The sequence below is a fragment of the Cyclopterus lumpus genome, chromosome 19, assembly GCF_009769545.1.
Source record: "Cyclopterus lumpus isolate fCycLum1 chromosome 19, fCycLum1.pri, whole genome shotgun sequence".
Classification (NCBI taxonomy): domain Eukaryota; kingdom Metazoa; phylum Chordata; class Actinopteri; order Perciformes; family Cyclopteridae; genus Cyclopterus; species Cyclopterus lumpus.
The window spans coordinates 13,060,079-13,076,799 of NC_046984.1; the positions used below are offsets into that span (position 1 = coordinate 13,060,079).

Sequence of the window (16,721 nt, forward strand, 5' to 3'; positions counted from 1 at the left end):
ACACATCTCAGATTGTCAATTAAAAGAGAGATCAATATCAAGCCGGTACTTGTTTGTATTATGACTAAAATGGAGAGATAACATGTACACTGTAAAACAATGAGGTATTCATTACGGAAAGCAATCTGATAACAAAATCTATTTTTTTGTAATTGAATTTACATCCTTAAGATATATTAGGATGGATATACTCACATGGGGTTCACTGGTAACCAGTGCTTTGAGCTCTGGGAGCTGTCGACTGCTGCGAAACTCCACTTTGGATGTGATGGACTTCACCACCAGCTTGATATGTGCGTAGTCCTTGACTGAGGAGAGGTTGAAGGCAAAAGGTCCCGGGCTGACCAGGCTGCTGAAGTGGTAGGGGGAAGGGGTGAGGAGGAGACCCTTCTTGTCACCTGTCAGAATGTACGAAGCCATGATGAGGAACATGACGGCCAGGCCGAACAGGAAGCTGTAGAGACGGATCTTGCGGAAGCAGCCCAGCGTGCTCCAGCGCCTCGGCAGCTCCCGCTTCACCTCCAGGACGGCAAACAGGTTCATGGGCGTGTCGTCCACCTGCAGGAGCAACGGCCTCTTGCGGTAGTCGTCCACTGCGGAGCCCAGCAGACTGTATTTGTAGTCCATCTGCGTCATGGTGTCGACAGCCTGCAGGGTCCCAGGTATCACGGCTCAGACACAGGGGGGCGTTACGGAGCAGGATCCAGCAGGACAGGAGGTTTTGGGATGGTGGAACGGCTGACAGTTGATGTCCATGATGGGTTGTGGAGAACAGCCCACCTCATCCACTGACGCCTGCCTATAGTAAGAGGAAAAAGACAGTCAGCTTACATTGACTCATTGTTTCATAACTGAGCTGACTCAACAAATGAAAAAGAAACCTTTCCACCCACACTAGTCTGTGTAGCTGAGGCTTCCTGTTTCTCATTCCATTCACAATATCTGAAAAAAGCTTATTATATTATTCCAGAAGTTTTATTGATGCAAGACTGTGACAAAGAATCAACTGATCAAATGCTGACTCGCATTCGAGTCTCTGCTCCATTTGGGAACCAGTTCTTTCCATTTTCGAGGGAGGGAAATGTACATGTCATACCTCAAGAGCATGTTATCACATCCCTAAGGCTCAGAAGGTCCCAATGAAAAAGTAATGCCACTTTGTGAAAGCAGTCCAACGGTAAGACAGATGAAGGGAATTTCTCTTAAACCTCTTTGCTTCCGCAGTTCTGGCAACATACGATGATGGGAATACGTCTGGTCTGAATATTGACCAATTAGATGAAATGCCACTAAGAAGTAACTTACTTGTCATCCTGTAAACCATGTCTTGGAAAATGTGATTTTTTTATTGTGATTATTAATTTCACAACTATTGCGTTTCGCAAGGTTTAAACCAATTCCACTGACTTCCGCCTACACTTCCTGTTTTAATCAAACAGCACAGCAACACCCTCCCCAACCTCACAGTCCATCCTCCCACCCTCCCTGTGCAACAGTCACAATGTGTAAGGAGTGATAAGGACGTCAGGGCGAGGGATGCATTCAGCCTAGAAACGAGTGTCAGGCTCTCCTGGGGAGAGACACAAATATAAGAGAGACCCGGCATGGACCAGAGAAGGGATTATATTATCAGGAAATGGTATTCGTCACTGTATCAACGGTCGCCCACAGATAAAAGGAGGGCCAATGTCTAAAGGGTGAAAGAATTGGGGATCTTTAATGATAATGCTCCTGCAGGAGCAACGTGTGGTTTTATCCTTGAGGCTTTCTGATTGGCTGGAGGTGAGCCAACACGATGGCGGTGAATACAATACAGCATGATGACAAACAGCCAGCAGAACCGAGGGTCGAGGATCCTTTTTTTTTTCAAAGGATCCGTGAGATGTACGGGAATACGGCTGAAGCCTCGAAACTGCATGGATACAGGCACGGGGTTGACATATTTTATATCTGCATTCATCACAAGATGAGGGCCTTATGGAAGTGAGTCACCGCTCCGCCTCACGGCTGCTGATATTGTCTGCCAGCCACCACCACCGCCCATCGCTCACTACCATCCGCACAACTCTGTATTCATGGAGCTGGCGGCAGAGCTGATAAGAGGGTGGCTGGAGAGCGCCTGCCTCCCTGCTCAAGCAATGCCATTTACCCACCGGCTGGGCCCTCCGCGTCACCCCACAGCAACTGTCTCTCCAGGAGACAGGTGGAGAAATAACAAGCCACGCTCTCAATAGAATGACTGCCAGTCCTCAAGAAGTTGTCTGGCCACATTGTGAGTGAATAGGAGAGTTGGAGAGTGACGGCTTCAGTGCAAGAAGCTGTTTTTGGAGCAGGATTGTGTTTAGCGAAAAAATAAATATATATATATATATATATATATATATACACACATAAATATATATAAATATATACACACATATATATATATTTATGTGTGTATATATTTATATATATATATATATGTGTGTGTATATATATATATATGTGTGTGTATATATATATATATATATATATATATATATATATGTGTGTGTATATATACATATATGTGTGTGTATATATATATGTATGAGTAATGGGTTTTAAATGACATTATTAAATTAATTAATTGATTAGATAATTAAACTTGTAATTTAAAACCCATCGCTTGTCTTAGATAAATGTTCACCACAACAAGTTAATGTTTTGCGTGTTATTTAAAATAGTCTGTAGGGTCCCCTTTCAACAACCAACATTTTTTCCAAAGTGATGAAAGCTCCAAAAAGACTGAGAGGTTTTCTTTGAACAGAAATGTAATTACTGCAGGTCAGATGTCCTGTTTCATCACAGATATGTAATCAAATCGTTAAAAGTAGGATAGCATTTTCAGGATTGCACTTCAGTAATAAGCCCACTGTTTGCCATTGATGAACATATGCGCTCATCTGTAGTCGTCAGGCCATTAGCACTTATTGACTGTGTGTGTCCTTCGTCAAGGCTGAAGTCAATGAGGTGCTTGTGCTCAATGCTATTTAAAATAGGGGGAAGGAAGAAAAGCGCGTGAGAGAGAGAGAGAGAAGTTGGAGAGAAAGGAAAAAGAGACCGTGGCATTGATGAGAGAATGTCACCCTCAAGGGAACTCGCATCTAAATCAATCAGACACTTACTGTAGCAGTGGGCGACTGGCAGCTTGACAGTTCTGCTCTATTCATAAAGCAAATGCGTTGCTCCTGTCCATCAAACATGATGAAACAGCTTAACTAAAACAGAAATATGGCTGAAGGGCAGTGGACAAAGAGGACAAAGAGGACACAAGGTTGCGTCATTTACCTTTTATGCTGCCAAACCTTCAAATAATAGTAAAAAAAAGTATTGTTTTTAACATTTTCCCCGTTGAAGACGGGAGCAGATCTGCTGGAAGCGTATTGCTAGCTTCCCAATAGAAGGAGCCGAGCATTGGTTTTGTCTTTGTTGACTTATTAGTTTATTTTAGTTTTTTCTATTTAGTTTTAAATTGTTTCTATATCTCACCAAACCAGCCTGAAAAGTTAGTCTGATGTTTAAAAAAAAAAAAAAAAAAACGGGTTAAGATTACTCCGACATCTGTGTTCTTCCTACAGCCCTCGACTTATTAGTAAAGAAACCTATCACGGTTTGGCCATCAAGATTATAATAATATAGAATTGTTTAAGACAAGCAAGCAAAACAAATGATGGAGGAGGTTTTTTTACAAACCAGCAGCTCAAACGCTGTTGTTATTGCTGATTTATCACTGAACTATTAATTAAGCCTTAAGGAACAATATAAGGTACACATTATAAACCCTTTTATAAAGCATGCTTCATTACAAGCTGTGTGGTGCAACTATCACAGACTCGGGGAAGTCTGCAAGTCAGAAATTTCCAAGTAAGTGTCATCTGACTGCAGAGATCAAACACATTGACCACACGGATAACTCAAATTCATAATGAATGTAATTAACTTCAGAGACACTGGCATCCGTGGTAATGGTCTGCACGCTGTGCTGATACCTCCCTCGCTGTGTGGTGCAAATGGAATATTGCCAGGGCCTTAATAACTGATCAGAGGGAGACCTCTCTGTGCTGTCTACCCTGTCATTCAGAGACGGATCAGTGAAACGGGCAATCAGGCAGATTTGTTTAAAGTCCGCCGGTCTACTCCGCTCCTAGCTGTCCATCTCCGCTCTGGAAAATCCAACCAGGCCCCCACACTGGCAGCTAATTGCCGTCCTCTTGTGTACATTTTCTTCTCCTGCTGAACAATTCCTTTTCTTTGTGTTTATCGCTGTCGGATTGATCATTTGGCGAGAAGAAAAAATAGCTGGACAGATTGGTCTTTTGTTGTACCTCTAAAAAAAAAAGAACAAAAAAAAAAAGAGCATAAATCTAAATCTATTGTTGTTCACCGCCATTAATTCATCTGTTGTCGCAAAATCACATTTCAAATTGGTTATGTTACGGCTTCTTCTCGTGCTGTGGACGTGACAATTCGCTTTCTTTGGCATCGATTGCGGAGACAAACATATTGGCCTCACCTTGCAAGGTAAGAATAGTGTTCTCCTTTTCCTATTCTGCCCATGACTTGTGGTCACATTCCACAGGACGGTAAATGCTCTCAGATAATAGGAATGACAGAACACACTCCACAGCCCTTAAATCATTCATTCCTCAAACCACAGTGACGCATGACCATTATACCCGGCTGGAGAAGCAGTCTGTGCACTGGAGAGCACACTGTCCTACTTCTTAGGATCACTGGTATTTCTGATGGGCCCCTGAAATGTTTTTCAAATCCTTTTTTGTTTGAATTCAAAGAAAAGCACCAGCTCACTCAGGCTACATGGAAGTTGTTGCTCCATATCACAGAATATTGTTAAGATATCTTAGTGATCCCCACAGACCTCCCTCTGTTGTTGTCTTCCTCTTCGGCTGCTGGAGAAGATTAAAATGACTTTTTCTTTTATTGAATATAACGCTAACTCATTTACAGTGGATCTCGGATATTTCCTGCTCGTTTTCTTTTTTCGAAATATGGTGCAGGAAACTGTCGACGACAGTGTAAGACAATTTTCCTCAATATATGTGTCCGTCTTCAGAGGACCAGAAAACATATGTCATATATATATATGAGTATATTTTATTGTTCTTAGATGTGAACATGGCATATTAGTTAACAGAGCATGACAAGCTTATTCTTGACTTATCTGCTGGAGCAACAGGCAGCTGAGAGATGGATGACTTAAAAAGCAGTGGAAAGCTACATGAGGTTTCCCACAGAGTTGATGAGTTCAAGCAAGCCTGATCCCTATGACAACAAAGAGTTATTGAAAAATTACTCTGTAGATGCACAGTATGCATTGCAAAAGTATGAGGCACCGAGATAGGCCTGTCACAGCAATACTATATTGACTTATCATGCAATATATACACAGGACCTTGATCATTTTGATGATTTAGCATACAATACATGGACAAGACCTCAATTTTATATATATATATATATAATAATATTTTTTTTTCTGTCCGGGATATTGCCCGTTGTATTTGCATGCTTGTTTGTTTACATAAGAAGGTCACCAATCATTTTAGCCAGCATGATGACAGAATAAACGGCAGCCTTTTCCCTACATTTATAACATAGTGTATTGCAATTATTTCTGGGACTATATATAGTATATATATATACTATATATACAAAATTGGCTATCGTGCCAGCCAGCGATACATTGTGCAGGTGTGTAAAGTGAGTGTGACAGTGTTGCTTCCTCCCTATAGACACAAACATGGACATTTCCCCATATACTCTATGTCTGAAACTCATTAATTCAAGTAATATGTGCACAGCATAAACAACAATCTGCTCCTCACTTGCCTTCACGACCACATCGTCAGAGAAAACGAGACAAAGCAAGCGAGCTCTGTAATTTAGCTACGTTCTAGGTGTACAAACTGATGTACAAACTGACGTGGACTGAAAGGCTTGTGATGAAGAGACTCGGGAGACCTTGAGGACAGAATATAGCAGAGTCCTTGTGTGCAGCTGCCCAGGAGGACTCTCGACCTATTCTCACTGACTGGTTTCAACCACCCACCGTAATACTGAAAAAGCAGTTTGTCATTCAGGAACAAGCCCGTCTGAAAAGCCATTTCCCCTTCATGACCAATTACAGATCGTCCACAGCAAGTGTGCAACAAAAAAACATCACCTGAAGAATCGAGTAAACTACTAATGACTTCAGAGTGTAAGCAAAAGAGCAGTACTGCCTGCATCCTCGAGCAGTTTACCTTTTATGGCTTTTTCTACTCATGATCTGACTGTAAAAGCCAATACTAGCTGAAGGGCTGTAAACTATTGGTCTCTTCTGAGAAACAATCTGCTCATCCTCTCTGCCGTGACCCCTTAACATTTTCGAAAGACGGGAAGTGGATTTTGGTTGCCGTCCACCAAAAACACAGGAAGTAGCGTCGGGCGAGAGAGTGATAGGAGCGGTCAGAAGGAAGAACAAAGAGGGTGTCATCGCTGTGTCAGCTGGAGGAAGATGTTTTTCCACCAGGCCACTCACAATAATTAAAGTTCAGCATGAGGCCATCGCAAGGGTGGTACAGCAGCCATGGGACGGAGCCTGACACGTGACACTGAAGCAACCTTGTGATTGGTGGGCTGGTGATAAATAGCTGCTGATGACACTAACACGGCCTGCTCCAGTGTCAAGGCTATTTTAATTTGCAGGGGGGATGTTAAAGGGACAAGAGCTCTCTCCATTTTTGTTGATTGTATTGGTTTTAACTGATTTCAAAGATGTAATCCTTGAGATTTCAGTCCTGGATGATTTGGCGAGACCTGTGGTTACCGTGCTACCAGCCAAAGTGGTTTAACACTACAGCAAACACTCCGTGAGCCTCGACTGTCTCCGAAGAGCAACAGAACGCCAGCTGGTGTATCGGTTTACAGTGAAACCAAACAATCTGGACACCGTCAAATTGGCTAGTTGGAGGTGTGTTTGTCACCTGCAACGCTTCATCTTACAGCTCGCTGGAGCTGCTTCTTGTTCTATTATTAAAAAAATTGAAACAAGTTAGAATATGACCACTATCTGGTTTTGTAGACTGTTTTCTAAGAATAAATACATTGCGTTTCCTGTGGCTGCTTCACAGTAAAAGTCACTGTGTTCTTCGAGAATGTGAACGCTTTAATGTGAAGCAGCTGCAGTGGGGAATGTTGGGTTTACATTAGAAGTAATTTAATCTGAATTCAGCACAGGATTGGCAGACTCCACCACAACCAAAAAGGTAACTACTATATAGAGTTGTAAATAGTATCAAATCTGGGGTTTGATTTTGTTTAAATCTCAAAAAAGAAAACATAGATGTCTTTGTCTCCCACACAAGCATAAGATATGTTTCCTGCCACAAGAAAATATACTTGACTTAACTTTAAAGTTAATTAGGTCGTCTTGTGCTTCAAGTAACAGACATCAATTTCAATCATCTAAATAAATACTTGTAATAAATGCATGATAAAAAATGGAAAATGATGAGCCTTATCTATAAAGTTTCCATTTAAATAAATGAAATAAATTGGAAAAGGCATCAAGCAAGAACCAAAGCAAGCTTCTGAGGGGTGAAACATCTGGAAATAGGATTGCATTGGGCTACAATGTACAACAAAGCTCAGGGATAATAAAGCGAGCAGGAGCCCTATGACCTGTCAAATATGCCACTTCCATCTTCAGAGGCCCCGGGGGCTGGCAGCCCCATCTCATCATGTAAATCGCAAGCATGTAACACAAGCAGGAAAGAGAAGAGCAGCATCCACTGTGGCTCAGAGTGGATTCATTCGTCATATTGTCCAGGGAGAAGTCTTCCATCACATTCCGTCAGATCACACACACTGTTGACCAAAGATCAGAATCTAATCTCCAGGAAGTCAGGCAGCGCCCCCCAGCGCCCCCCGGGAGACCAGAGGACCTGACCGTGACCCGACCGAGGAGCCGGCAGGTCAAATTATCAACACAGCCTTTGGGACACTTTCGCTGCTGCGGAGGGGTGGCCTCTGCCCTGGATTCATAACTGATGCTCAGCTGGGATCTCAGACGGAGTCCCAGTTCAGCACATTCCTTATCTTTTATTCATTATTTTAATTTCACTGGCAGCCTCCCACAGCCTGGGCTCCTTCTGAGGTGGATGAGTGCTTACGATTGTGTCATTAAAAAGCGCAGAAAACAATGGCTGCTCCTTTTTAAATTATTGATTCCGGTGATGGATATGTTATGAAGCACGTGGGGTGCTCTGGTCTCTACGCAGAACACACACAATGATGCTAAATTGGGACTTGGAACTCTAATGTAGAGATTAGAGGAAAGGTGAAAGGCCATGTGTACTTTACATCAAATTATGCATGAACAATTGTAATTCTAATAGAAGAAGTGCATTTCCAACACAATAAACAATCAAGGATTTATTGTGTGAAATGAAAAGGAGCTTCAGGTTTGAGGGGCATATGTAAAACAGTGCTGTGTTAGCACAGCAGCTTCCGATGAATAATGTATCAGCACCAACTTGGATGTGATGTGTCTGTAACTTATTATCTAACTTCAGAAAATGTACACTGATGAATTCAAATAATTCTGGAGACTTCCGCGTGTGTATTTTCATATTTTTAAGTCGTTGGGGGTTTTGGGGGCTAAGTGAACGTGAAGTCGTGAAATATCACTTCCGATACTTGGGCTCTCAGCGTTGCGTAGGAGGACTGGATGTTTTTTGAGATTTGTGAAGTATGTGCCAATCGTATACACATCCCCGAAAGGTCCATTTCTCGTGTTTTTAAATTGCCAATAATGTGGGTGGCAGCCTGAAACATTTATATCGAGCACCACTAACAACTCGGCATCAGAACTGTTTTCCTATGGAGGTGGATAAAAAATTAAAAAAACGCTTCCCACAAACAGTCCAACGCACAAGCGAAAGTGTCGATTCGTGATCGAAAGCGTGATTCAAGAACAATTGAGATGAAACCGTCGATGCTAGAAGGTGTCCCTTTACCTTCTCTTACTTTTCATTTGTTGTGAACACTCTACCTGCACCTGCTCCCCTCCTCGCTCTCTTCACGAGACCTGACGGGTAGTCTCTCTACATGTGGACCAAAGTTCAATCCACTCTTAATCTTATTTTTGACAAGAAGCAGACAGAGCTGGGGGGAAAGCGGTTGGTAATTAATCCAATGGAAATGTTTACTGTTTCCAGTGGAATGCCTCTGAACCCACAGTGCAGCATAAATGGCTCAGATCCAAATCGGCTTACAGAAAACTTAAGGGAAAGACCGTAACACTTGTATAGGAAGAAGACAGAAATGTCGTGGTTAAATCTTTCAAAGCTATATTTATACCAATAAAAACATACTGCAGTTATAGGGTATTTTTTCATCAACATGTTGTTTTGCCCCTTGACACTCTTGATAGTAGGACACATCTGTGAACACTATTCTATTCTCTGCACTTAAAGTTAGTAAACCGCCACTAAAATGTGCCTTTTATGGCACATCTGTGCAACATCTAAATAAAGTATGTACCTCGGTAAACTTAATGGAGCTATCATAAGAGCCAATAAAGTCGAGAAATTGGAAACATAGATCCAAGTGCTCTGGATGTGTGTTTCCAACGGAAGCTGAGAACAAAAGAGCCAAAAAAACATCAAACATAAGTGGCTGATCCTGGAAAAAAGCATCTAATTTTGTTTCCGCTTGTCTATTCTGTTTCCATTTTGTGACCCCTTAGATTCATCTGGCAGCCCACTGGTGGTACTGCCCCCCCCCCCCCCCTCCCCCAGGTTGGAAACCACTTTATAAACGCATTCAGAAACTTGTGGAAAAGGTGTTCTTAGCTCAAAGGAGACGCAGTTTTGACTTCTTCTGATTGGTTTTCGGAAGGTTATTGCGAAAGCTTTTTATCACAAAGATAAAAAATTAAATGGAGAAACGAAAATGTGATCGAAGAGGTTTTCACTCGACAGTGCTGTCATTATTCCGAGTGGTGACTTATTTTTCAGGGGATCTAGCTCGGGAAATTCAATTAAATCATAAGTTAATTGTTTTAAATCTATCACACTTAAGGCTAATTAGCAAACAGTTTACAGCTTGTTAGCATTCAACAGTGTGATTCCATGAAATCCTCTGAAGTATACGTGTGCCTACTACACTGTAGAGGTGTCGCGAGTCTTTATCATTGACTAATGTTCCTCACATTAATCAGAATGAAGGGGACACGTGGGATGTTTTCGTGTTTTTTGTAATTCATTGCATTCAGTAGACCGATATATTTACTTGGATGATGATGATGATGATGATGATGATGATGATGATGATGACGGTGACGATGACGGTACCAAGGAGTCATATAAGCTGAAGTCACTAAGGGCTGGACGGCCAAGTAACTCAGAAGAGTTCCTTTATTAAATCAAATGAGAGTTGAGCGAAACTTTCTTTCCAGTTGAGCTGTGCCTCTGCTTTTTCTCAAACACAAATGTGTTTACTCGTGACAAAAGCTGGAGGAAAACTTGGAGTATCTCCCAAAATAAAAGCAAAAACATCATCTTTGTCCATTTCCTGCAGCTGTGAGGATCCAGGAGTAATTACGCTTTTTCTTTATGAAGATATACTTAGAGACTACATTTGTATCTGTGACTATGTGACGACGAGGAGACGCACCAGCGCTGTGGTGTTGTCAGAGCGCCTTCTGGTTTGGTCTTTAATTCCCTGCTTCCTTGAGGTTCTGCAGGAAACGTGTAGGAATCCTGTGCAGCAGCGTTTCACACTTAGTTGGTTTCATCTCTCAACCGCGCTGAGCCTCCTGCCAGATATGGGATATGTGCACCGATTGAGTGTTAGCCTGCGACTGCCAAGAAAACGTGTGAATTAACAAAACGTAGGCTCTGACTGAGTCGGCTGGCTTACTGCTCCGTCGCTTGGGAGTGGGCCTGATGCAAACCGTTTTAGGGAGGCTACTCGAGGGCATCCCAGTGGATCCATAATATTAACTTGGCCTGTGGATTTTCAATTTATAAGTTGCTGCGCTTTATCTTCCTCCCGCTGCATTATACATGCGACTCCACAATAACGAAGGCTTGGACAAATTCTCCGGGCTTAACGGACAGGCAGGCAGGTTAATTCCCTCAAATTAAGGGCGCGCATTAAAGAGGTCTCCTCTTTAACGCGGAGGATTAATTGAAAGGCTTCTTCATTTTTTTTATTGTTACCAATATGTTCCACCTTTTGAGTGTGAGGTTTAGCATAAATCACAATAATACACCTGCTCTGTTCAGTATGCTCTAAAAGGAGATTGTAGCAACAAAAAACAAGAAAAACAGTTCAATCACGACTCCACCGGCTTGGCCACGTCCTGATAAATGAAGGGAGGGTGATAGATGTTCTAACTACAACAACACATCCATCTTGCAAAGTGTAAAAAAAAAATACTCTCTGGTTTGCCAAAAGTTCATACTGGCAGCAGCTGCCTGCACAGATATAAAACTCCAGCTCCAAATTAACTCGGCAAGGATAATCCCACGAAATGATAGCTGCAGCGATGAAAATAACATTTGTACAAATTCCCCGGTCCAGGTCAGAGTGTGGCCCCCTCGCTGCCAAAGGCCGGGAAAACACAGCTCAGCAGGTGCGTCTGACGCTTCTGCCGGACATTTCGAGGCTGTCTGGTAAACGGAACTCAATGTTGACCTTTGAACTCAAACCGACGTGCAGCTAGGTGGCAAGTGCATGCAAGTTTGTTGTGTTTACCAGTCTGAACTAGTTAATATGTTGCCTTCTTGCTGTGGTTTAATTTGCCCGGGGGGGCGCTGCTGCATGTACTTACAATCCCCGACTAAACGCTACGTCCGGCTACAATACTTGCAGTAGGTAGGAAGATGGAGTAAATATAAATGTAACTTGTCTGCGGTTCAGTGATGCCATGAAATTATCAGGCGCAATCTCAATGGTTTGTAGGTCATTAAAAAAAAAAGTAAACCCCACAGTGTAGTGAGAAATGGCCGTGACGTTGAAAGGTTTCACAGTAGCTCATTTAAAAAGGAGTTGCCGAAGGTAATTGGAAAATGAACACATCTCTCCCCGGCGCTGTATATTGTTGAGGTCCCCACAGCTCTGTGTTGAGGCCCATTAGAGGGACATCTGGAAGACAGATACTGTCTACACACACACACACACACACACACACACACACAACCACTAATATGGGGTCCTCCTGCTAACCTAAGGGATTCCATGGCAACATGAAAGTATCCATGATCAAAGGGCAGCGTAAATATAGATTTTAAAAACTGAATCATTGTTCATTGTTGTTTTAAAATCAATAATACAGAAATGTGGATGCTCTCTGCAATTACATTTTTTTTATTAAATCGACAGCTAATTTACTTTCCTCCACATTTTTCTTTCCTTCGTACCAGAAGCTTTTATGAGTTAAACATGCCTCATTTAACAACACGCCAATCGTTACAAAACCAATTCATATGAGCGTTTTCTGATCTGCCGTCAACTTGAACTACTTGGTTATGGTTGGGGAAAGATGAAGGTCTGAAGGCTGAAAGAAACTAACCTTGACTGTTGGTAGGAATTCCACCCGACCGTCTATCCAACCTCGTCCATTATGAACCGTCTTGCTGCAGGAAAAAACACCGTTGGGGGCATGTGGGAGTGAATATCAGTTTTAATTAGGGGTTGTCAAAGTCTTACACAGCTGTTTGGTAAGATGTGACTGAGTTATGACTGAGAAGGAATATGAATTTGGACGCAAATTGCAGCAATTGGGTGCAAAGAGTTTTAAAGTAATTGCCCTCCACCTCAAGCAACATAGTTATGATGAACCTCACGTCTCTCCCTCCGTGCCCCCTCTCCATCTCTCCTGCACCTCCCTGGGGGGGGGGGGGGGGGGGGGGGGGTCTCAAAACCTGCTCCTCTAAAGAAAGTAAAATTAAAATAAGAAAATATTCTGCGACAGCCAAAAGCAATTTAGCTTAACTATTATTGTTTCCCACCCATTTCAATGCTAATAATGAAGAGATAAGACCAGTTGTGTATTTAGTAAACAGGATTGTTTTTACGTAATTATAAACACAATTTTCTCTGCATAAGTAATATTATGCCCACACCACACAGGGCTACAGCACAACTGGGTGCAGATGGTGAGGGAAATAGAAGCCAGTTTGGTTACCCATGCGTCATTAATACAAGCTATGACAACCCCCCCCCCCCCCCTCCAGCCCTTGTCAGCAGCACACAGCAACTCTTGGATGCCAGATTTACCTTTTTACTCAGCACCCCAAAGTCCCGCGCATTGTCTCGTGTTATTGCAGAAAAGTGTCCAATAGATATGTAAGTATCCCACTCGCATGCTTTTTCACATCACGTGTTGCAATTATTGCTTTATATACAGGATTATTTGTCTTATTGTGCAATGTTATGGACCACCCGCCAAGACAAATGTCTTGTATGTGCAACATACTTGGCAATAAATGGTTCTGATAAAATAAATAATGTGTATCTTTTTAATTGCGACTTTACACAGAAACAAAATCACAGGAGAAAACGTCACCGTGGGGAGTTGAAAATGTAACATGTTTGCATCTGAACGAGGCTTGAATTCATAAGCAGATGTTTATGTGTGATTCTTCTGACTTATAAATGTCTCAAGCGTTGCATATAATGACAGTAAGCCCACTTAAAATGACTCTTAAAGACTATAGACCTTAGCGTCTATGAAAAGACAGAATTGAAGCATGCAAGATGCCCCCTTGTTTACTAGAGCCAATAACACAGCAGGGGGGGGAAAAAGATAAAAACTTCTGTGCGAGTCATTCACGTGATAGAGCAGATTAATGTCTGTCAGCACGTTAGCGTAATCACTGCAAGCTCATCAATCACAATGACAAATAGCCTCGGACCGCTGCTTAAGTCAGACAGCATCTTCTGGAATGGTTGCTCCTTCACAGCCACATAAATCCTGCCCGCTGATCCACTGCTCTCATCCGGAATACATAACATAACTTCATCGGTGGATCCATCCATCACCGGTCTCCTGCACGCGCCATTATTTTTCAAAGTCCAACTTCTGCACTTGAGCACAGTCGGAAAGGCAGCCGGATGCCGTCTCCCCCCCGACAGATCATCATTCAGTCTAAAACTGGAGCCTGCTGTCACTGTAACGCCAGCTCACAGACACAGCAGCCTGTCTATGAAACATTTATGCAACAAAGGGTTACTGGTGAAGGCAGTGAAGCTAAAGATGGCATCTTTACGAGCTGACATGTTTTGATAGGCTGCTGAGCGGCCCGGGACTCAACTTTAAATAGACACGCGGAAACAAAACAGCATCTGACAGTCGGTTTGTTAATGTTGATGCAAAAACTCAATCTGCATACTGATGAGGACAGATGTGCAGTGTTCAGTTGATGCGAAATATATTCTCGCGCGAGTAGTCCCTGTCATGTGCTAGCGTTTCCTGCATACGCATGGTTGAGGGTCCAAATGAGCCCGGTGGCCCAGAGGAGCCCCATCGACCGGATCACTGCGGCCCCTGGTGCGTACTTGACACTAACCTTACTGTAGCAGTGACTGAAATAAAAGACCCCTTAAAAGAGAGGTAAAATGCTTCATTTGAGAAACACAGAATGCTGCTTCAGGCTCTCAGGCTGAAAAAGGAGATGTATCCAACAGAAAGGGGGTGGGGTGGGGGGGATGTTGGAGTTATCAGAGCAAGGCAAGAATGTGTGAGTCACTGGGAAAACAAGGGAATCGCAGGGCATCAGGGGACTGGTCAGAGGTTTTGAGGTTCATTGAGAGACATTGAGGTTCTGGGACAGTAAGAGGTCCCGTTTGGTGCAACATGTCCAAGCATGCAAAAGACAAAGTGGAGCAAAAGGAAGTTAGCAGCAAGTCGGTGCCACACAGTGTTTATCATTGCTTCAGGTTTCTAGTTGTTTTAGATGAAATCATAACGCAGCCAGCGCTTTGAGTGAATAGTAATCTATTTCCAAAGGGGCACATTTCCGTTCCTCTTGAAAGTGAAAACTGTACGAAAGAGCAACAGCCTGTTAAATCTGTGCGACGGCAGCGAGCGCAGGATGACATGTACAATTCACAGGAAAGTATTTATTTGGATCCACGAATGTCTCAGCTAATAAAAGCACAACGTTCACTAAGACACTCTACCACTGTAACAACATTGCAACACGAAAGGTCAAATATTGCCAGCCAATTCCCGGAAGCGCCGCCCCAAAACTACAAAAGATACAGCTCTGAAGTAGCACTTCATACTGGACTCCACTAATCCAGTCTGTTGTTCTACATTTGTGCGAACACGAGGATATGATGTATCACTGTCGCTGTCTAATGACCTCTGCGTATATCTGAAAAGGGCAACAACGTTTTGCTTCCACATTCTCCCCAGCGTGCATGATGAAGTGACTTTAAAAAGGACATTTGAATTGAATTCCCCAAGGTCCCCTCAGCCATTTCCGATTGAATTCCCTTCATAAATCCGAAGATGTCCATAACAAAGGCATTCCCTCTTTGTCTGTACATTAATAATTATTCTGCAGCTGCATGGTCCATGACTGAAAGAGCATCACTGGAATCTCAAATGAAAACCAATGATGGAACAAATGTCAATCTAAAAGCTGCATTTCCCGCTGTGATCACATTTACATGTAATCAAAGTGTGGCTGAAAGACGAGAAACATATCTCGCCTTTTTCCTAATTGATTATAGAGGAATTATGAGACGCATATCCTGTAATTCATTCATAGTATGGTGTCTCTTTATTAAGTTGCACAAAGTCCTGTTTCACATGCAGATTTGATGCCGCGTGACAGCGCGATTCATTGTTTATTTGACTCTGTGAGCTCTTTTGAAATGAAATGCCTCATCAAAACGACGTTTAACGCCTGAGTCTAAATCATAAGCGAGCGGCCGGAAATATTACAGCGCAACTTATTCCGGGCGGAGTAATTCCTCAAAGTGCTTCAGTCACTTCCACTGAAATCCGCGGTTGGGTGAAAAAAAAAAAAAAAAACAGAGTGGCTGCCGGTCGCGACATTTAAATCATCCTAATCATCCGTCCCACTCGCTGTATCGTAATATAGAGGGGAGGGGATGACGCGACGCCTCCGTTCAGCTTCCCACGCGGACACCGTGTCCACTTGTAAGCACACGCTGTTCATTGTGAAATGTATATGCTTTATAAGTCTAAGTGCTTTTTAGTGCGACACGTGTACTTAGTATTTTCTTCTCATGGTTAATAACAGATTGCTGCTTAATGTCACATAAAGGTGTCCTGGTTCTCTCTCCATGTTAAAAGTCCCAACACCAACATATTCAGTCCGTCCTGCACATTTGAGAAGCTGCAGAGAACAGAGTGCGTCGATGTTACTCTTGATAAATCACTCAGACATTTCAATTAGATCTAATCGATTATCTGCTCCAGCGCCTACTGCTCTTGGAGACTTTTGTGCATTTGCATCCCATCTGCCTGCTTTTTCCTTCCGTTATAATATCCCTCGTGGTTATAATGTGCTGGCCATCGGTGCGTAATTCAAAGACCGAGTATGGTTAAAGCCCCCCTTTTGTGCTACTGGGCACATTAACTCGTGCAACTTGAAAGCAATGAGGGGAAGTGGGAGGACGTTAACGTGACGTGATGCACCCTGAGGGCATAT

General features: G+C 42.7%; 1 protein-coding gene across 3 annotated transcripts in view; it reads right to left on the bottom strand.

Annotated features, from left to right (window-relative positions):
* LOC117749243 (carbohydrate sulfotransferase 15-like) overlaps positions 1 to 16,721 on the bottom strand; it is a 29,900-nt gene that overhangs the window by 11,750 nt on the left and 1,429 nt on the right. The window contains exons 2-3 of one of the 3 annotated variants that reach the window (XM_034559536.1): positions 12,605 to 12,668; positions 196 to 799 (exon numbers count right to left, since the gene is read on the bottom strand). In XM_034559536.1, coding sequence (XP_034415427.1) covers positions 196 to 636 — 441 coding nt within the window. In that variant the 5' untranslated portion in view covers positions 637 to 799; positions 12,605 to 12,668. Of the gene's footprint in view, positions 1 to 195; positions 800 to 893; positions 940 to 12,604; positions 12,669 to 16,721 lie in introns of those variants that run through there. The other 2 variants (XM_034559537.1, XM_034559535.1) reach the window with 2 other exon arrangements.